We start from the raw sequence: 22,142 nt of genomic DNA, 5'->3' as shown, positions 1-22,142 counted from the left end.
AAATCGCCAGCGGATGCTCAAGGTTTCCTGGAACAATGACATTTGATCGGGCTGATCAATGTAATCTAGCCTATAGATTTGGATCTGGTATAGATTGACGTTTGGGTTCTTTTTTGATACGGTTCATATATATTTCTTATATATGATTAAAGCTCTCTTTTTTCTACCGGGTTTATTCCGATTTCATATTTTTATATATTACTAACCGATTAATGTTGAAGATGACCTATTAGGGTTATTTTTTTTTCTTTTTTTAATCGATATACGCTCTTTTTTTATATTTTTAGCATTTGAATATTAAGATTTGGAAGAATAAAATGGCGTTTCTTCTTCCCGACAGACTCCAGTGTCTGTAGCGTCATAACTGTTTTGATTTGTTCGAAAGTGTTAAACCTTCATTTATTATTTTAATTTTTTTAACCCTTTTGATAATATACATTTATAACACTAATTTTATATTTTAATTTTTCCTATATCAACCCTTTTTTTATAATGTGGGTTGTTTGTATTTTTTTTAACTTTGTTACGTCTGAGTTGCCGTCTTGAGACAAGGGGGTAATTTTAGTATTAGATTGCTCGCTTGCCTCTGTTTGGCTTTTTTCCTGGGGTTTTGAGGGTGGTGGGAGGGAGATTTTTCTTTTTTTTCTTTTTTTTGCTTGCTTTTTGCTTAGTTTTACTTCATGGGCTTATATGAAACTACTAAAATGGCTGCGGTGCTGTGACTTCCGGCTTCCCTTTGAACTTACTTTCCCCTTCCGAGTTCATGAGTTCACTTTTCTTTTAAACCTATATGTTAACTGTAATATATATTGTCAATATGGATAAGACTATTAACTTTGTTTCTTGGAATACTAATGGTTTAAATCATCCGATTAAACGGAAAAAAGTATTCAAAGTATTCCATAGAATGAATGCGAATGTTATTTTTGTACAAGAGACTCATGTTAGGAAGGTGGATAGTCAGAGGTTGTTTAGGTTTTGGAAGGGCCAACAGTATCACTCAAATTCGCAAGCCAAAGTGAGAGGTGTTTCTATTTTTATAGACTCATCAACTGCTTTTATACATCATGAAACAATTTCAGACCCGCAAGGTAGATTTTTGCTTATTACTGGGTTGCTTTTTAATCAAAAAGTTGTTTTAGTTAATGTTTATGCTCCAAATACTGACTGTCCTGAATTTTTTAAATGTTTATTTACATCCTTTCCTAATTTGAATCAATACAGATTGATAATGGGCGGGGATTTCAATTGTTGTTTAAACCCTTTGATGGATAGATCCAAACCCATTCAAACTCTTCCGAACAAATCGGCTTCTCTTATTAATTCTTTCATGATTGATTCAGCTATCTGTGAAATCTGGCGTTTTCTACACCCTAATGATAAAGAGTTCTCATACTTTTCCCATGTGCATCATAATTATTCAAGGATTGACTACTTTTTCATTGATCAGCACTTCCTTACAGATGTCATGGATTGCAAATACGACTCTATTGTTATATCTGATCATGCACCTTTGAAGTTATCTATTAAGGTGACGGATTCACATATTAGTACTAAAAGTTGGAGGTTTAATTCTGTTTTACTGCAGGACTCTGACTTTATTAACTTTATTAAACAGCAAATTGATTTGTTTTTCTCAATAAATTCCACAGTAGACATCTCTAGTGGAACTCTCTGGGATACTTTTAAGGCATATATTCGTGGACAGATTATTTCATATTCTGCCGGAGTTAGGAAACGAACTAACTCTAAAATATCAACATTAGTTGATAAAATTAAGGCAATTGATAAGATTTATGCATTGACCCCTAGTAAAGAACTTTATAAAGAAAGGGTGGAACTTCAAATGGAGCATAGTTTATTGTTAACCTCTTCGATTGAAAGTCAGTTAATTAAATCGAAAGCTCAATTTTATACATATGGAGATAAGTCTGGTAAATTACTAGCTAACCAATTGAAAATTGTTTCGGATAAGCGACAAATTACTAAGATTCGTAAACAAGATGGTACTCTGACGATTGATCACAAAGAGATAAATACAGCCTTTCAAGATTTTTATAATTCTTTATATCAATCAGAATGTACTAAAGACTCTTCTATAATGAGTGAATTTTTAAGGAAATTGAATATTCCAAAAGTAACTGCTGAGGATAGTGTAATTTTGGATACACCTATTACGGAGTCTGAAATAGAAAAGGCCATTTTTTTAATGAACTCGGGTAAAGCTTCGGGCCCAGATGGTTTTTCTGCAGAATTTTTTAAATCCTTTTCTTCTATACTTTCTCCTTGGCTTTGTAAAATTTTTAAAGATGCATTAAGTATAGGTAAACTACCACAATCTTTTTATGAAGCTTCTATTTCTTTAATTCTTAAAAAAGATAAAGATCCCACTGAATGTGCATCTTATCGGCCTATATCTTTGCTGAATATGGACTTTAAGATTTTTAGTAAAATCCTGGCTGTTAGATTAGAAAATATATTGCCTCGGATTATTTCTGAGGATCAGACTGGATTTATTAAAAATCGTTATTCATCTTTTAATATTAGAAAATTAATTAATATTGCTTATACTTCTTCATCTAAAATCCCAGAATGTGTCATCTCCTTAGATGCCGAAAAAGCATTTGATAGAGTCGAATGGTCATATTTATTTAATACTTTGCAACATTTTAATTTTAGTTCAAAATTTATATCATGGATTAAATTAATATATCAGAAACCTTTAGCTTCGGTTTTCACTAATAATCAAAGATCCCCTTTTTTTCAACTATTTCGGGGTACAAGGCAAGGTTGTCCTTTAAGCCCTTTATTATTTGACATTGCTTTGGAACCCTTGGCTATAGCTATTCGTGAATCACCCAATATTTTAGGTATTACCCGCGGGGAGACGATGTATAAGGTATCATTATATGCAGATGATTTGTTATTATATATATCTGATCCTGAAAGATCTATTCCTGCTATTTCTTCTTTGCTTGCTCAATTTAGTAACTTCTCTGGGTATAAATTGAATTTTAATAAGAGTGAACTTTTTCCATTAAATATGCATACTCCAATTTATAATCGGGTACCATATAGAATTGTTACAGACTATTTTACTTATTTAGGTATTAAAATTACTAAAAAACATAAAGATTTATTTAAAACTAATTTTTTGCCTTTAATAGATCAAATTAAGCAACTTGCTAATAGGTGGTCCCCACTATCTATGTCTTTGGTAGGTAGAATTAATGCCATTAAGATGATGATACTACCTAAATTTTTATACCTATTTCAAGCATTACCAATTTTTATTCCTAAATCTTTTTTTGATACAGTTGATTCTAAAATATCGTCGTATTTGTGGCAGAACAAAAATCCTAGGTTAGCTAAAAAATATTTACAGAAGCCTAAGAAGGAGGGCGGTTTGGCTCTACCAAACTTAAGATTTTACTATTGGGCAGTTAATATACGGTATTTGATATTTTGGACACAAGAATCGACTACAGTTGCTGGCCCACAATGGGTAAATTTGGAATGTAAATCTGTGCAAGATTTCTCATTGATTTCAATCTTAGGATCTTCACTTCCCTTTTCGTTATTTAAAATGAATAAACAGATAACTAATCCTATAGTCAAGTATACATTACGAATCTGGTTTCAATTTCGTAAATTTTTTGGTTTGAATAAGTTTATACTGTCAAGCCCTATAACAGCTAATTACTTTTTTCGACCATCTTCCATAGATCAAGCCTTTTATTTATGGAAAACAAAAGGTATAACATGTTTTCGTGATCTGTTTTTGGATGATAACATTATGTCCTTCGAACAATTATCTAATAAATATAATTTATCTAAAACCCATTTTTTTAGATATCTACAAATTAGAAATTTTTTATATAATGAACTAAAGTCTTTTTCGAAAGAATGTCCATTGGACATTACAGAAAGAATTTTAGCTCTTAATCCTTGTCAAAAGGGTCTTGTTGCTATCATTTATAATATGATTATGAATCTACAACCAGATATATCTGAAAAAATTAAGAAGGAATGGCAGGAAGAACTGCATTGCCCTATTTCTACTGAGCAATGGGAAAAAATTTTATTATTGGTAAACTCATCCTCTATATGTGCTAAACATACTCTAATACAATTTAAGGTCGTACACAGAGCTCATATGTCTAAAGATAAACTTGCTCGATTTTACTCGTATGTTAATTCAACCTGTGATAGATGTCATTCTGATATAGCTTCATTGACTCATATGTTTTGGTCCTGTCCTTGCTTACATAACTATTGGAAAGATATTTTTAATATTATTTCAAGAGTTTTAAATATTAATCTCCAACCACACCCTTTTACTGCAATTTTTGGCCTACCAATGATGGATAATAAGTGTTTATCCGCTTCATTCCAACGAATGATTGCATTTATTACACTAATGGCTAGAAGATCCATTTTACTGAATTGGAAAGAAGCCAATCCTCCAACAGTATCTCAGTGGTTTTCCCAAACTATTTCCTGTTTAAGTTTAGAAAAAATTAGAAGTGTGGTTTTCAATCCTTCAGTTAAATTTGAGGAAACTTGGAGACCATTTATCCAGCATTTTCATATGAATTATACGGTCTGATCCTGAACCTTATTGTCACTATCCTGAATTGTGTGGATGGAGGTTGGGAGTCATAGGCACTACTGTATATATATAACATTATGCGATTGCCCATGTTGGTTAGTTTTCTTTTTCTATTTAGTTGTTGTTTTTTTTTTTTTTTTGTTTTGGGGGGGGTTTTTCTTAATCATTTATATTATTATATGAGTTTGAGAGATTCTATGTATGGATCAATATATATTTGAATGTTTATCAATCTATTATGTACTCTCAAATGTCTTGTAACAATATTTTTCTTCTGTTTTTTTTCAAAAAACTAATAAAAAGATTTGAAAAGAAAGAAAGAAAGTATCAAAGTGAGCTGGTAAAAGCATAGGTCTGGCAATGCCTGTTTCGCCGCCTGTGTTTCCTTATGTTGGGGACCTCCTGGACAAGATTTAATGAGGTAGAGAAAGGAGAAGGAATGATGCAGCACTGTCCGGCTGAGCGCAGCTGTCAACCGTTTTAGCGACCACAGGTGCATTAGCGAGGGCTATACGAACTTGATTAGGCATTTGCTACATGAGGAGTTTTAAAAATAAAACAAGGATGGTGATTTCCCAGGTGAAACAGCACGTGATCCATTAGCTCTGAAGGCCCAGCAATGCAGAGACTGGGTAAGGAGAACAGTTTGAGGCACTCAAGACTCCAACAGTACACAAGTCTGTAAAAAGTGAGTTTTCAGTGATTGGTATTTATCATGTTCAGGCTGGTGTTCCAGTAGACTCACCACTCGCACAGCCATCGAATTGCTGAGTGACGCTACCATATAGTGGAATTTGGTGTCGTCCGCCGTGATTTCTGCAGAGCGATCTGGGCCTCAGCCTGTACGAACCAAGAAACAGCATTTTGCTACCTAAACTCCGGCAGTTTGCATTGGCCGACATTCAATAACTCCAGAATTGTCCCAGAGCACTGAGGTCACCGATGTAGGTTTTCAAATAAAATGAAGCAAGGCGTTTTATATTTAATGAAACCCGTAACAGCAGTTTATTAAACTCCAAAACCTACACGCAAAGATGCGCTAAAGCTTTTTAACATAAAAAAGATCATGTCAGACTAGTCTCTTAAAGTGAAACCCCTACTCAATGTCAGTGGCTGAGAATTACGTACATTTCTCCCAATTATGTTACCCTACATGCTAAAGACCCAATAAAGACCCAGTGTCTAACCTCATCCCAATTCACAGCATTTCATCATCAATACCTTCATTGACATGGATGAGTAAAGCCAAAACCTGCAGTACTGCAGAACTATGAAAAGAGAACCACAAACTATCCTGCCTTTAATCCTCTCAAGTCTGAGGCAAATTGCTGCAGATGCTAATATTTATGTATCTTCATCACTGATGTCATTCTGGAAAAATATCTTCTGAAAATTCTTCAACTTAGCCAACTTAGCCTTAGAACTGACTACAAAATGGCAACTGAGATACAGCTGGGATTTTTAATGGTTTAGCATAAGATTATAAAAGAAAATAAAGTTTAATTATTCAAAACACATCTTTAAAATTTATTGGTGACCCAATTAATTCAACTATCACTATCAACTGCCATTTTGTTGCCATCATTTATCTCAGAGATGTAACTGCTACATTAGAAAAAACAAAAATGCCCATGAACAAAGAATAACTTGCAAAGTCTAGACTAATAAAGTAACATCAGCTATTCCACTCCCACCTCAAAAGCCAGGATTTTCCTCCTAAATTAATGGGTGCATACAATAATTTGCCAGAGAAGGTGGTAGAAGCTGATACTATCACAGCTTTTAAAAAGTACTTAGACAGGTTAAAGGACAGGAAAGGAATAGAGAAATATTAGCCAATCCCTGTAATCTGACCACAGCCTGCAAACTCAACAAGTCACTAAACCTTTGAGATACAGTAAACCTTTGACATACATTTATAAGCAGCACTACACAGAACAAAATAATTTAGTCAAATCAACAAATACAAATCCACATTCAAAATCAAGAGGTAGCAAGTTTTTACAAGTCCTGATATCTATACCAGCACATTAAATAAGCACTTCTTTAACGTTTAGTTCATACTGACATCCATTTGTCAACTACAGTGAGATGGCATTCAAAAAGCATTCTTTTACCAGTCATGACTCTGGTCTGGCAACTTGACTAAACCATACCACAGATTTCCCTCAAATCATCTTCCTGAGCAGAACTATTCTATTCTTTTTAAGTACAGATATAGTTATACAAGACTTCCAAGAACTGTCTTCAAACCAGTTTCCTATGTCAGAAAAGCTGTTGGCTGAGTTAGCAGACATACTGGTAGGTTACTTACATATAGGTTAGTACAGATATTAGTTAATCTGAGATCTAACTTCGATCTTAGAATTAGTTAGTATGGATCAGTATGCTGAACAATGACAGTTCCAGACTAGAGCTGCAATCTATATCATCACGGTAGTTCTGTCCAATTAGGATCAAAACTACATGAAGGGGACAAAAAAAAACAATAGACAATAGGTGCAGAAGTAGACCATTCGGCCCTTCGAGCCTGCACTGCCATTCTGAGATCATGGTTGATCATCTACTATCAATACCCGGTTCCTGCCTTGTCCCCATATCCCTTGATTCCCCTATCCATGATACCTATCTAGCTCCTTCTTGAAAGCATCCAGAGAACTGGCCTCCACTGCCTTCTGAGGCAGTGCATTCCACACCCCCACAACTCTCTGGGAGAAGTTTTTCCTTAACTCTGTCCTAAATGACCTACCCCTTACTCTCAAACCATACCCTCTGGTACTGGACTCTCCCAGCATCTGGAACGTATTTCCTGCCTCTATCTTGTCCAATCCCTTAATAATCTTATATGCTGCAATCAGATCCCCTCTCAATCTCCTTAATTCCAGCATGTACAAGCCCAGTCTCTCTAACCTCTCTGTGTAAGATAGTCCGGACATCCCAGGAATTGACCTTGTGAATCTACGCTGCACTTCCTCTACAGCCAGGATGTCCTTCCTTAACCCTGGAGATCAAAACTGTACACAATACTCCAGGTGTGGTCTCACCAGGGCCCTGTACAAATGCAAAAGGATTTCCTTGCTCTTGTACTCAATTCCCTTTGTAATAAAGGTCAACATTCCATTAGCCTTCTTCACTGCCTGCTGCACTTGCTCATTCACCTTCAGTGACTGATGAACAAGGACTCCTAGATCTCTTTGTACTTCTCCCTTACCTAACTCTACACCATTCAGATAATAATCTGCCTTACTGTTCTTACTCCCAAAGTGGATAACCTCACACTTATTCACATTAAGCGCCATCTGCCAAGTATCTGCCCACTCACCCAGCCTATCCAAGTCACCCTGAATTCTCCTAACATCCTCATCACATGTCACACTGCCACCCAGCTTAGTATCATCAGCAAACTTGCTGATGTTATTCTCAATGCCTTCATCTAAATCATTGATGTAAATCATAAACAGCTGTGGTCCCAATACCGAGCCCTGTGACACCCCACTAGTCACCACCTGCCATTCCGAGGAACACCCATTCACCGCTACCCTTTGCTTTCTATCTGCCAACCAGTTTTCTATCCATGTCAATATCTTCCCCCCAATGCCATGAGCTCTGATTTTACCCACCAATCTCCTATGTGGGACCTTAACAAATGCCTTCTGAAAATCGAGGTACACTACATCCACTGGATCTCTCTTGTCTAACTTCCTGGTTAAATTATGTACTTTAATATAAAGTACATAATTAACTGTTAAAAACTTAAAATAATAATTTTCCATTGTGGTAGGCAATTGAAAATATCATTCAGGTTTGATGAAGTCGTTAAGAGACAAGCATAAAGAATCCATAATGCAGCAAACTAAAAGCACAAAGGAAAAGCAGAGATCAACACAACAGCACTTGTTTCTGAAAATAAGGGAATGTGTAAGAAATTCTGACTATTTCATCACAGGGGAATGATTTAAATATATATTAAAGCAGAAGGACGTAAATGGTATTTCAGATTAGTTACTAGTAAGCAATACGCAATAAATGGTTTAGAGAGAAATACTTACGGGATAGTTCAAAAGAATCCTTCTGCAATTCCAAGAGTACAGCAACACCAATATTGTCTTTTGTCATAACTCTGTTCAACATAGCTTCTGAGCCATCAGAGTTTGCCATGGCCAGCTGGTTGAATTCGACTGTATGGTTCTGAATCAGACTAAATCTAAAACAGTAATATTACAACAGAGTAAAAATAACTAAAATTCTGGCTATCCAAATAACCAAATTTCTAAAGTATCAACCAAAGTATGGATTATTTCCATTGCCATCTCTTCTAATCAAATTGAAATCAATAATCCGTAAATTTACATCCCACTAAAAAAAACAAAGGGCAAGTTAGAAGGACTCTTTCCATAGCTGACTTTTACAACATGGAATAGCATGAAGTTTTTTTTCAAGAAATTACAAAACAAAAATTAGATAGGCACTTGACGGGAAACTTTAAGAGGATACAATGAAGATTAGCAAAACTAGCTCTCAGAATTAAATTTCATCTGTGAATTAAATTCTGACCATCTTAGTCCATATCAAAACTTGCTCTGATGCCAAGGTTTTCTAGGTCTAGTTTATTGGAATGAAGAATAAGATTAAAAAAAAAGCTTTTCTGGCCATTGAAAACTTACTTTTCAGTTTTATAGAATATTGCACAACCATCTACATGCTTTCGATCGGATTCTGACATTGTCCTAGCTCTAGATTTAGGACTAAAGAAACCATCATAGCCGTGCTCTTTAAGTTCAACCAGGAAAAAGGCGAAGTACTGTTCAGTCTCAACTTCCTGCAGAGAAAAATAAATTGATTAAAATAACAAATTACTTTAAATGTTTCCTTATGACATGTGAGGCAACTATTGGCTGAGTCTGTATTAGCTCTCTGCAGCTCTCATTCCTGCATCCATTTCACTGGAACTTATTCACGCACAAGCTTATTTACATTCCCACAACCCCTCCCTCCACACACTTCTCCCACATCCATCCCACCAGGCAACCCCACCCCCATCCCCCTACTCCACACTAGGAGTAATTTTAATTCACCTAACAAACCAGCACATCTTTGGGATGTGGACACTGAGCAGTCACAGGAAGAACATACAAGCACCACATTGAAGGTTGGAATTAAACTAAGTCACTGTAACAGTAAGAAAACTGCACTTCCTGCACACTGCTCATGTTCCATTGCAAGTAGATGGTATCTAAATGGTATGGAAATGATTCTACAATCACTACACCATTAATTGGGATGATGCTCATCTAACTTCAACTCGTACTGTTCATTCTCCATACATTTGGAATGTCATTGAAATGAAGGAACTTATTAGAAATTATGCAGGTTCTGCAATTTCAAAACCTCCATACTAAATGATAGTGTACAAATAAATTTGAAACCATAGGCCACTAAATTTTAAATCATAAAATACCTCACCTGAAGACTGATGATATCTGCATTGCAATTCAAAATTTCTTGCATAATAGATTTTTTCCTATATTCCCAGTTCAACGCCCACGATGGACAGTATCCATACAGTTGTTTTGTGGCATATTTGTCACATAGTACGTTGTAGCACATGACTGAGAATAAAGCTGTTTTAATTTAAAAAAAAAAACAATTCAATCCTTTCAGAACAACAACTGCAAAAGCTGAAAATAATGCAAAAAGGCTAGAATTACTCAACATGTATGGCAGCATCTGTGCAAAGAGAAACAGAACTAACTTCCAGGTCCAAGACCTTTAATTAGAGATTGGAAATGTTTTAAGTGGCTTGGAGAAAAGAAACAATTAGAGATGAAAATAAAATTTAACCAGAGATACTTTCATTCCATCGGCAAGTTAAAATGATTCCCCAGCCCCCCACTACTTTGGGCACTGCCTCTTTTCTAAAAGCCCTCTTAGTTTGGATCTCTCCAATTTCCTTCCCCTTTTTATATAATGCAAGGACTTCCCAGCATTACTGTATTATACTGATGCATCATCCCAAAACTTTTCTATTGTCTAAAGCCCACAATACTCTCCAGAGCCCAGAAGAGTGCAAGTCTCAACTTGGAAAACCTCATCATCACTAGAAGTATGACATTATTATTAGAAATATGCAAATGAAGGGAATAACCATCCTCAATTGTTATTCCCTGCATCACCAAGCACAGTGCATGCAATGTGTGACATCGCAAAATACACTGCAGTTATACATCTACAGCAAAAGATCTTCTGTAACATGCGACCTATTAATATGAAGAGGGATAATAGTTATAAGGATACAGCAACACTATCATCTGCACTTCCCCTCCAAGTGCATGTCACTCTAACCTGAAAATACATTGCTACTGCTCCGTTGCTGGTCTAAATCCTGGCCAAAACCATTGTGGAAGTACTTCCACCAGAGGCATTGCAGCAGCTCAAGGTGGTGGTTTATCACCACCTGCTCAAGGGCAATATACATCGGTCTTGCAATCACCTAGATCAAAAAAAATTTAAATTGATTCAATGCAGGTTCTAAGCTTGCAGAATAAAAGGAAAAGTAGAATCCATTTTTAAAAAAATTCTTAATTCTATTTCCTTGAGTGCTTATAATTAACATTTTTTTAAAATTCTCTTCAAATTGAAGTATTAATGTCATGATGAAACCTCAAAAGAGATTTAATAACTGATAAAATCCATGACAAATTTGATAAAGGTATACCTAGCTTTCACTGAACAGGTGGTGTACAGGACCTTTGTTCTGGGCCATCCAGAGTTAAACTGCCATCTAGACAACTATGGATTCTGCAAGGATTTTAACATTCCACTGCAGTTGGTATGACATCAAGGATTTCTCAAGAAATTTCATACTACCACAGTCACGTTAGTGACCCTTAAACAGTGCTTTAAGTTGTCAATCTGCTGCTTCTCTTATATGACAGCTCTTGACAAAGATATAGTTCTCAGGCAGTATTTAACCCACCTGTTCATCTGAAGTTCCCTTGCTGAAATATTGTTCATTTATTCTGTTTTATCCAAAATCATAGATAGTATTGCTTGTTTCCAGGTTGGTTCAGAAATATTGCATGCTACTGAAACTCTTCCAACTCTTTTTCACTATTACTTTCCTGTTGTATGCTTGGATCATTATTTTTGACATTTTTCTACATTCTATTTGCAGATTTCCTCTACATCTTCCAATCACTTCCTTCATAGTGTCACCAATGTTGCACATTTTTTGGACAACCAGATAGACTGCCCTAAACTCTGCTTGAGGGCCACTAATGTGACCAGTGAATTCTATAATGTTCCAAGTGATTCTCATTGCTATCATTCCAACTGCATGCTTATTTTAATAACTTGCACAGTGATGGAATGCCACCCTCCCTCATTTTGTCAGTTATAATGGAAATCTAAGGCCAGTGCATTCTAGTGCTGGTTCAATTATTCTATTCTCTTGGACAGCAATGCCTCAGAAAGATTAATTAATGTGGCGGTCATTTAATTTTTTCCAGTAGCTTTAAGAAATAAAAGATTTTTGAATGCAATTACTCAATCACTTCAGTCTTAAATTTTAAGTATTAACATTAAAAGCGATTTCAATTTATGCCCATTTTTCTTGGTATTTTTGGATGCTGGCAATTGTCGGCATGCCTTAGAAGGATGGGAAACTTCTACAGGGACTCGCTGATTAGGTCATCTGACACGCTGGAATTTCTGTTTGTCCATCCAATAGCAACTGCACTATGACCTCCCTATTCAGAATATGTTGTCGTTAAATATGTAGTATTAGGAGCAGCAGCAAGCTTGGAAGTCTTGCGGTCTCATGTACTCGTTTTGTTCATGTTGTACATCAAAGGAGAACACATTATTAGAATAGCTGAATTATTTCTAACAATAACCATGACATCCATGCAACAGTCTCCACTCTTGAAGATATGGACTGTGGTACGGTAAACACAGTGGCTAGCACAACACTTTATAGCACCAGTGATTAGGATTAAATTCTTTCCCGTCTGCAAGGAGTTGATATGTTCTCCCTGTGATAACATGCATTCCCTCTGGGTGTTCTAGTTTTCACACACACTCAAATGTGTACAGATTAATAAGTTTTTGGCATGCTGTGTTGGTGCCAGAAGCAAGGTAACCCTTGCAGGCTGCCCCCCGCACATCCTCAGTCTGTGTTAGTTGTTGACGCAAACAAATTTCACTGCTTTGACATATATTTGACAAATAAATCTAAATTTTAAATGATTCATCTGCCTGAACCTGCATTGGGTAGACACATTTCAATTCATCAAACTGACTTACACTTCTGTGCTATCCACTGCCTAACCTTACTCATAGACCCTCTACACGTCGCATCTATCTTTATATCAACTGCTTCATACAGTGACCCATCACTCTGGTTCCCATCCCCCTATCAAGCCAGTTTAAACCCTCCCCAACAGCTCTAGCAAACCTGCCCGCAAGGGCATTGATCCCTTTGGAGTTCAGGTGTAACCTGTCCCTTTCATACAGGTCATATCATCCCCAGAGATCACAATGGCTCACATCTTTCTGAAATTATTTTTAATTCCAATTGCTAATTACTCTTACTCCATTAAAATTCAACATCTTACATCAAGTTAAGACAACTTATTTACCTGAGGGGCGTGTCCGCTCTGGTTCTTGTAAGACAATCCATGATCGAGGTGGCGGCTGGTCTGGCTGAACTATTAAAAAAAGAAATCATGTAATTAAATTCAGTACCATTTGTTAAGTAAATCAAATAAAATCACCAGCTTTTGTTACTTACTTCTTTTCGAAGTACCTGACAAATTATCAAGTAGGTAGTTCAGCAGCCTGCGTGTCCCATCTGGTTCCTGATGGAGGCTAAGGATTTCTTGTGCCAGAGGGTTGCCTATAAATCATATTAAAACTTCAGATAAATGATTCACAAATTGACTGTGTACAGCAACTTTATTCACTTTCGCTGCAATTAATGTTTAACCACACAGGTTTGCAACCTTTTGCTTTAATCAAAAATGTAGTTAACTAATACTCTATTTCAGTTCAGGCAACCACAATACATTTTACTTTACTATATTGTTTACTATTTTATCATAGTTTCAAATAGCAGCCATCTAAATAAGAGTTGTACTAATTGAATCGCCTGGACTTGAACAGTCAACTTCAAAAATTTATTTTCAGTAATGAATTGACGCATTCTCTCTGGTCTGAAGCACCATCTACTGGAGCACCATCATACTTCAACTTGAATGAAAGCATCATGAACACTGGCGTAGTGATTTGAAAATGCCCATCTTGTACAGATCACCAGACTAAAGGTTAAACAGTTTAAGCCTATTTTCATTATCAAACAAAATATGGAGCAGCAAATGAAGGATCATCACAATTCACTTTGTGCTGATGGCAGAAATGGACTTGGGTAAGAGATCCTGATCATCTTGCCAGTTCCCCTTTTCTCTCATTTAGGTCTGGGTGGAAAACCATTATATGTTAAGGCAAATGGTCAATGTAATTCCAGCTATCAAAAAAATCTTAACTATTGCAAATTTTTGAAAATTGTTAAGACCATAAAACATAGAAGCAGAATTAGGCCATTTGGCCCATCAAGTCTACTCCACTATTTCACCACAGTGTAAAATGCTGAAATCTGGAACAAAAACAACACTGCTGGAAGAAATCTACAGATCAAGTCAAGTCACTTTTTATTGTCATTTCGACCATAACTGCTGGTACAGTACATTGTAAAAATAAGAAGTTTTTTCAGGACCATGGTGTTACATGACACAGTACAAAAACTAGACTGAGCTGCGTAAAAAACACAGAAAAAAAAACACTACACTAGACTACAGACCTGACGGCAAAGAAATGGTCAATATAAAAACCCAGCATCAAATTATGGGAAGTATTCAGCACTTGCAGGTGACTACACCTGAATGCAGAGACAATAAAATTATGTCAGTGAGTTCTGTATTAGCTCAAATCCAATACCAAACTTAACAGTATTCCAATAGGAGTAGTCAGTGTTGTTTAAAAAAAAATAGCCCAAACAGCTTCACTCATCAATTTAAGCATTTGTTCAATCTCCAACATAGACGCAGTAAACCTGGCATACTTGCAACCTTGGCACTTCCATTAATACTTCAATGCATTTTAATATACTTTAAGATATTAAACAGCACAAAAGTAAAATTTCCAACGAGTACAGTAACTTCCAAGTAAGTTCAGAAACCATGACCCTGGTAAATAATAAGAACCAGCAGAATTTATTATTGGTCAGATAACAGACTGCTGTAGTCTTATTATGTTTCTAAATTATTTCCAGCAGACAGTTTAGCTGTTTAAACAATTGGATCGCCAAACCTCATGAGCTCTGCAACTGCTCTAATAGACATCACTAAATCATTGTTTTTGCAAACTTCTAGTTTAAAAAAATCTAAGTCAATACAATATGCAACTTAACACAGGGACATTGGGCGAATCAGCCCTCTTGCGCTTTTTGATCTCGTCATTTGAGATTCAGTGTCACGCAACCCTGCCACTTTGATCTGGCCCACACCTTCATTAACCAGGTCTAACACTTGCCTTTCTTGGATCTTGCCCCTCCTGACACAGGTCATCGGGTTTGTGGGGGTGTGGCCAGGGTTAATCGGGGTGTGCACCCCCTTGGACCTTAGGATTAGGTTTGAGGGTAGGGCTGGGAGAGATCAGGTTGTGGAGTTTTGTGTGGTGAGCATGTAGGGCTCTGGCAGAAAGGGTAGTGTAGTGTCTGCAGGTTTGTGGGGGTGTGGCCAGGGTTAATCGGGGTGCGCCTCGGGTTGGGGGGGGGGGTATGTGCCCCTTTGGACCTTAGGTTTAGGTTTGAGGGTAGGAATGGCAGATGCATATGTGGGGCTGGGAGAGGTAAGATTGTGGAGATTTGTGTGGTCAGGCATGAGGTGCTATGGTGAATAGGGTAGTCAAAATCACTGGTCAGAAACACATCAACTCATATCACGTTAAGTTCATCACAAGACTATTTTCAATAGGCGGAATCTTATCAAAAGTAAAACAAAAATTAGCAAGTGAATAACCAGGTGCACTCTGTCATGAGTGCATGAGTGTTAAAGTAACAAAGTCTAAAACAAAGTACTGTTGCAAGAAAACGTTTGTGAACTCTTTGCATTTACAGTTGAAGTCAGAAGTTTACATACACCTTAGCCAAATACATTTAAACTCAAGTTTTTCACAATTCCTAACATTTAATCCTAGAAAACATTCCGTCTTAAGTCAGTTAGGATCACAACTGTGGAAATGTCAGAATAATAGGAGAATGATTTATTTCAGCTTTTATTTCTTCATCACATTCCCAGTGGGTTAGAAGTTTACACACATAGTTAGTATTTGGTAGCATTGCCTTTAAATTATTTAACTTGGGTCAAACATTTTGGATAGCATTCCACAAGCTTCTCACAAGCTGTTGGAATTTTGTTCCATTCGTCCAGACAGAACTGGTGTAACTGAGTCAGGTTTATAGATCTCCTTGTTCGCACACGCTTTTTCAGTTCTGCCCATAAATTTTCTATCGGATTGAGGTCAGGGCTTTGTGATGGCCACTCCAATACCTTGACTTTGTTGTCCTTAAGCAATTTTGCCACAACTTTGGAGGTATACTTGGGGTCATTTCCATTTGGAAGATCCATTTGCAACCGAGCTTTAAGTTCTTGGCTGATGTCTTAAGATGTTGCATCAATACATCCACACAATTTTCCTTCCCCATGATGTCATCTATTTTGTGAAGTGCACCAGTCCCTTCTGCAGCAAAGCACCCCCCACAACATGATGCTGCCACCCCAATGCCTCAAGGTTGGGATGGTGTTCTTTGGCTTGCAAGCCTCACCCTTTTCCCTCCAAACATAACGATGGTCATTACTGCCAAACAGTTCAATTTTTGTTTCATCAGACCAGAAGACATTTCTCCAAAAAGTAAGATCTTTGTCCCCATGTGCACTTGCAAACTGTAGTCTGGCTTTTTATGGCGGTTTTGGAGCAGTGGCTTCTTCCTTGCTGAGCAGCCTTTCAGGTTATGTCGATATAGAACTTGTTTTATTGTGGACATATATGCTTGTCTACCTGTTTCCTCCAGCATCTTCACAAGGTCCTTTGCTGTTGTTCTGGGATTGATTTGTACTTTTCGCGCCAAAGTACGTTCATCTCTAGAAGACAGAATGCGTCTCCTTCCTGAGCAGTATGACGGCTGCGTGGTCCCATGGTGTTTATATTTGCGTTCCATTGTTTGTACAGATGAACGTGGTACCTTTAAGCATTTTGGAAATTGCTCCCAAGGATGAACCAAACTTGTGGAGGTCCACAACCTTTTTTTTCCCCTGAGGTCTTGGCTGATTTCTTTTTTTAAATTTTTTAAAATTTTTCTATTAGTTTTTTTTAATGCATTTTCTACATTGCTACAGATAAAAAACCCCAAATCAAAATGAAGAAAATTAATACAGTGCAAAAATAAACATACAATAATAATATAATACAAAAAAGATAATTGAGAAAGCACCCAAATTGAAGACATATAAAATTGGTATCCTCCCTAAGCCCCACAACAAAAAAAAAACTCCAGACCAACCACAACACAATATAGAGAATATAAATCAGGACATTCAAACCCCCAAAACTGTAAATACACTTAAAAACAGAAGATAATAATGCCTACTACCAAAAAAAAAGAGCTGAAAGCAAGGGACCGAAAAAAAAAACCTTAATTAAGAGGAAGGTTATGAAAGTACTCAATAAAAGGTCCCAAGACCTTATGGAACTTTATATCCGAATTAAGAACTGAATAATGAATTCTTTCAAGGTCTAAGCAGGACATAATATCATTAAGCCATTGAGCATGCGTGGGCGGAGCAACATCTCTCCATCTAAGGAGGATTAAATGTCTAGCCAGAAGAGAAGCAAAAGATAATATTCGACACTTAGTCGAACTCAAACGTAAATCTGTCTCACCCAAAAAACCAAACAAAGCAATTAAAGGGTTAGGTTCTAAGTGGTGATTCAGAATATAAGATAAAGTTATAAAGACATCTTTCCAAAATTTCTCCAAGCTAGGACAGAACCAGTACATATGAACAAGAGAGGCCTCGCCCCTTTTACATTTATCACAAAGAGGACTAATATTAGGGTAAAATCGAGATAATTTAGATTTAGACATAAGGGCTCTATGAACAATCTTAAACTGTAAAAGGCAATGGCGAGCACAAAGAGAGGTTGAATTAACCAATTTGAGAATAGAGTCCCAAGTCTCATCAGATAAAGAAATATTTAAATCATGCTCCCAAGCCATTCTAATTTTATCCACAGGGGCACGCCGTAAGAATGCTAATTTATCACGAATAAATGATATTAAACCTTTACCCAGTGGATTAATAGAAAGAAAGAAATCCATAACATTTTTCTCAGGCATTTCAGGGAAGTTAGAAATTAAAGGATTAATAAAGTGTCTAATTTGGAGATATCTAAAAAAATGAGCATTAGGCAGATTGAACTTAACAGAGAGCTGTTGAAAAGATGTGAAGCAATTATCAATAAAAAAATCTTCAAAATGTCTAATGCCCTTCCTATACCAATCATGGAATGTTGAATCATACATAGTAGGGTAAAAAAAGGTGATTATGTAAGATAGGACTAGAAAAGGCTGATTTCTTTTGATTTTGTTTGTAAACCTCTGACCACTGGAATTGTGATATAGTCAATTAAAAGTGAAATAATCGCTCTGTAAACAATTGTTGGAAAAATTACTCGTGTCATGCACAAAGTACATGTCCTCAACGTCTTGCCAAAACTATAGTTTGCTAATATGCAATCTGTGGAGCGGTTAAACAATGAGTTTTAATGACTTCAACCTAAGTGTATGTAAACTTCCAACGTCAACTGTACTTGGCTTTCTGCATTAATAACTCAAAATGTGGTCTGATCTTCATCTGAGTCACAATAATAGACAAACACTATCTACCTAAACTAATAACACAAACAATTGTACTTCTCATGCCTCTACTGAACACATTGTTTAATCATTCAGTCTAGGCTAGAAAACATATGTGAACCTTCGTATTTAATAACAGGGAGAACCTCATTGAGCAGCAATAACCTCCACCAAATGTTTCCTGTAGTTGCTGATCAGACTTGCAAAACAGCAAGGAGGCATTTTAGACCACTTCTCCGTACAAAACTATTTCAGTTCATCAATATTTCTGAGATACCTTGTATGAACAGCCCTCTTTCAGGTCATTCCATAGCATCTCAATTGGGTTAAGGCTGGACTCTGACTTGGCCATTCCAAAATACAAATTTTCTTCTCTTTTAAACTATTCCGTTGATTTACTCGTCTTTCGGATCATTGTCTTGTTGGATCATCCAACTTCTATTAAGCTTCAGGTGATGGACTGCTACCCTGACATTCTCCTGTAAAATGTCTTAATACAATTTTGAATTCATTGTTCCCTTAATGACTGGAAGCTTTCCACACCCTGAGGCATCAAAGCAGCCCAAACCACGATGCTCCTTCCACCATGCTTCACAGTTGGGATGAGGTTTTGGTATTCGTGAGAGCCCTTTTTCCTGCAACATGACAAGTGTATTTCTGGCAAAAAGTTCAACTTTTGTCTCAACTGTCCACAGAACAATGTCCGAGAAATGTAGTGGAACATCCAGGTGGCCTTTTGCAAATTTGAGATGTGCAGCAATGTTTTTTTGGAGAGTAGTTGTTTCCCCTGTAGTGTCCTTCCATGAACACAATTCTTGTTACTGTTTTTCTTATAGTGGACACATGAACAGAGACTTTAGCAAGTTCTAGAGATTTCTGCAGGTCTTTTGCTGTTACCCTTGGGTTCCATTTCACCTCTTTCAGCATTGCACGTTGTGCTCTTGCAGTGAACTTTGCAGGACAACCACTCCTAGGGAGAGTAGCAACACTACCAAGTTTCTTCCATTAGACAATCTCTCTTCTGTGGACTGATGAACACTCCAGTCTTCAGAAATGCTTTTGTAGCCTCTTCCAGCATCACGCATCTCTACAATTCTTCTGAGGTCCTCTGAAAATTGTTGAGGCATGGTGCACTTAAACAGATCTTTCTTGAGAAGAGCAGGGTCTGAAAGTAACCTGACTTTGTCTTTTTTATAGGGCAGCCACAACTCCCATATCATCTCTTTGATTGGAACAGCTGACTCCAAATAGCTTTTGTAGAAGACGTTCACACCCCTAGAATGTGATTGCTTGAATGGTGTACTCAATATTGATGAGAAGTAGTACAATTGTTTGTGTTATTAGTTTAGGCAGATTGTGACTTAGATGAAGATCAGACCACAATTTATGAGTAATTAATGTAGAAAACCAGGTAATTCCAAAGAGTTCACAAACATTTTCTTGCAACTATATATTTGATATACAGTTTTCAAAATCAGAATGAGCCTATTATCCTACCCAACTGCAAGTATACAAAGACAGTCTAGAAACAGGCTCCATCACTTTAGCATTTAAGAGGAGACCTTAACTAGCTTTTTCCCCAGAATCTTTGACACAGTTGTACCAAATTTCAATGCACATTTCAGAATGAAGTTTCTGATCCTTGTAATGCAACATTCAGTTATTGACAGCTCCTTGTTTAAATAACAAAAATGAAGAAAGGGCATGTGAAGGGACAGCAGATTAAAGATCAACTTTATTTGTCACACGTACAAAGAAACAAACATCCAAGCATACAGTGAAATACATCATTTGCATTAATAACCAATACAGTCCAGGATGTGCGAGAGACAGTCTGTGTCACCATCCTTCAGTACCAACGTAGCATGCCCACAACTTACTGAACCTAACCAATGGTTCTTTGGAATGTGAAATCAGCAACAATTCAGTACACACTCTGATCTTTCTCACAAGTCTGCAACTGACTTTGAAAAACTGATGAAAGGTAGATCTATTCCAAAGTTGCTTAAAAGCAGGTGCAAGAGATACCATAGGGAAGAATTGTTTTAGGTCGGATTGAAAATAAATAAGCCAATTCTATGCTGGATATTCCTAAAAAGGCAATAGGGAAACTTTGTTGGGTTGCCCGTTTGTTTTTGAACCATCTGCTAATAGGAGCAGCTGCTTTCTTGTTAACTTGTCTAAGACAATTGTGATCTTGTATGCGTTTACCAAAACATCCATAATAGAATTGACCGGGGATTTTGATCAATTTAACTGAGTTTTTATTTGTGAATCACATGCTCCTTTTTTCACAGTAGAGAGCAAAAAAAAACTGGGAAAATTGTAAAGTATGAAGAATTAAAAATACAAAAACTCTTAACGTCAGCAGTTCAAAAGTATTCATCCTCCCCCTTTGCTCAGCACTTAGTTGAACCACCTCTTGCAGCTATTACAACCAGCAGTCTTTCTGGTAAATCTCCATAAGCTTTGCACAATGTGATGGAGCAAGATTTGCCCATTCCTCCTGGCAAAATTGCAAGCTGTGCCAGGTTGGTTGGGGAGTGGCAGTGAACAGAAAGGTTTTGCCAAAGATGTTCAATTGGGTTAAGATCAGGACTCTGACTGGGCCACCCAAGGACATCAATTTTCTTTATTTGAAGCCACTCCATGGTTGCTCTGGTGGTGTGCTCTGGATCATTATCATGCTGAAAGACAAACTTCCTCGTCAGTTTAAGCTTTCTGGCAGAGGCAAGCAGGTTTTTAAAATCAAAAACCTCTCAATACTTAGCAGTATTCATCTTCCCATCAATCCTGACCAAATTTCCAGTCCCTGCTGCTGAAAAGCATCCCATAGCATGATGCTACCTTCACTATACTTTACAGTAGAGTTGGTGTTATACCTCTCATGCAGTCTTAGATTTACGCTATACATACCACTTAGTGTTGAGTACAAAAAGTTCCACTCTATTCAAGGCACTGTTTGTCTACACCATTAGGTCCTCGTGTTCTTATAAGCAGTTTGGCTGCCTTTTCATGCGATTCCATCTTGTTCATTCACCCATACAATCAGGTACCCTGCCAACAATCATACTGTTCACACTTTCAAAACAATCATTTCGCAGATTCTAGAAGCCAAGTAACAACAGTGGGCTTATTCAACACTGGCAATCGATGAAAACGCAGAGTGAAGGATACAAATGAGAAAAATAAGGAACGAACATTTATAAAGAATATATGACTAACTCTGCATTTATCCTCTTACCTTTCAAACCCAGGGTCTGTAATTGAAACAATTTTCCAAGCTCAAATGGTAGAACCCGTAACAGGTTATTGTTCAACAGCAGCTCCCTGAAATAATTAAGATTATAACAGTTTTTTAAAAAAAGACAATGTGTGTAAAACTAAAATATTTCCTTCCATCTACTTAGTGGGGAAGGTAAACATCTGTTGCTTAGGGGTTTAGATGTGAAGAAGGCAGTTTACTGTGTAACAGATTAATAAGGAGGTACTTTGGTATTAATAGGAAATCAGAGTGCACAGAATTAAAATGGACAACTGCATTGCAAATATACAAAA

At 36.8% G+C, this 22,142-nt stretch overlaps 1 protein-coding gene across 5 annotated transcripts in view; it reads right to left on the bottom strand.

The window, feature by feature from the left end:
* The window catches only part of LOC140739328 (CCR4-NOT transcription complex subunit 6), an 89,171-nt gene that overhangs the window by 23,611 nt on the left and 43,418 nt on the right, over positions 1-22,142 (bottom strand). For all 5 annotated transcript variants that reach the window (XM_073067526.1, XM_073067521.1, XM_073067523.1 and 2 more), the window contains exons 4-9: positions 21,829-21,914; positions 13,404-13,508; positions 13,252-13,320; positions 10,076-10,233; positions 9,277-9,431; positions 8,662-8,816 (exon numbers count right to left, since the gene is read on the bottom strand). In XM_073067526.1, coding sequence (XP_072923627.1) covers positions 8,662-8,816; positions 9,277-9,431; positions 10,076-10,233; positions 13,252-13,320; positions 13,404-13,508; positions 21,829-21,914 — 728 coding nt within the window. The remainder of the gene's footprint in view (positions 1-8,661; positions 8,817-9,276; positions 9,432-10,075; positions 10,234-13,251; positions 13,321-13,403; positions 13,509-21,828; positions 21,915-22,142) is intronic.

This window comes from Hemitrygon akajei, chromosome 15 (genome assembly GCF_048418815.1).
Source record: "Hemitrygon akajei chromosome 15, sHemAka1.3, whole genome shotgun sequence".
Classification (NCBI taxonomy): domain Eukaryota; kingdom Metazoa; phylum Chordata; class Chondrichthyes; order Myliobatiformes; family Dasyatidae; genus Hemitrygon; species Hemitrygon akajei.
This window is presented reverse-complemented; position numbering and strand designations above follow the sequence as displayed.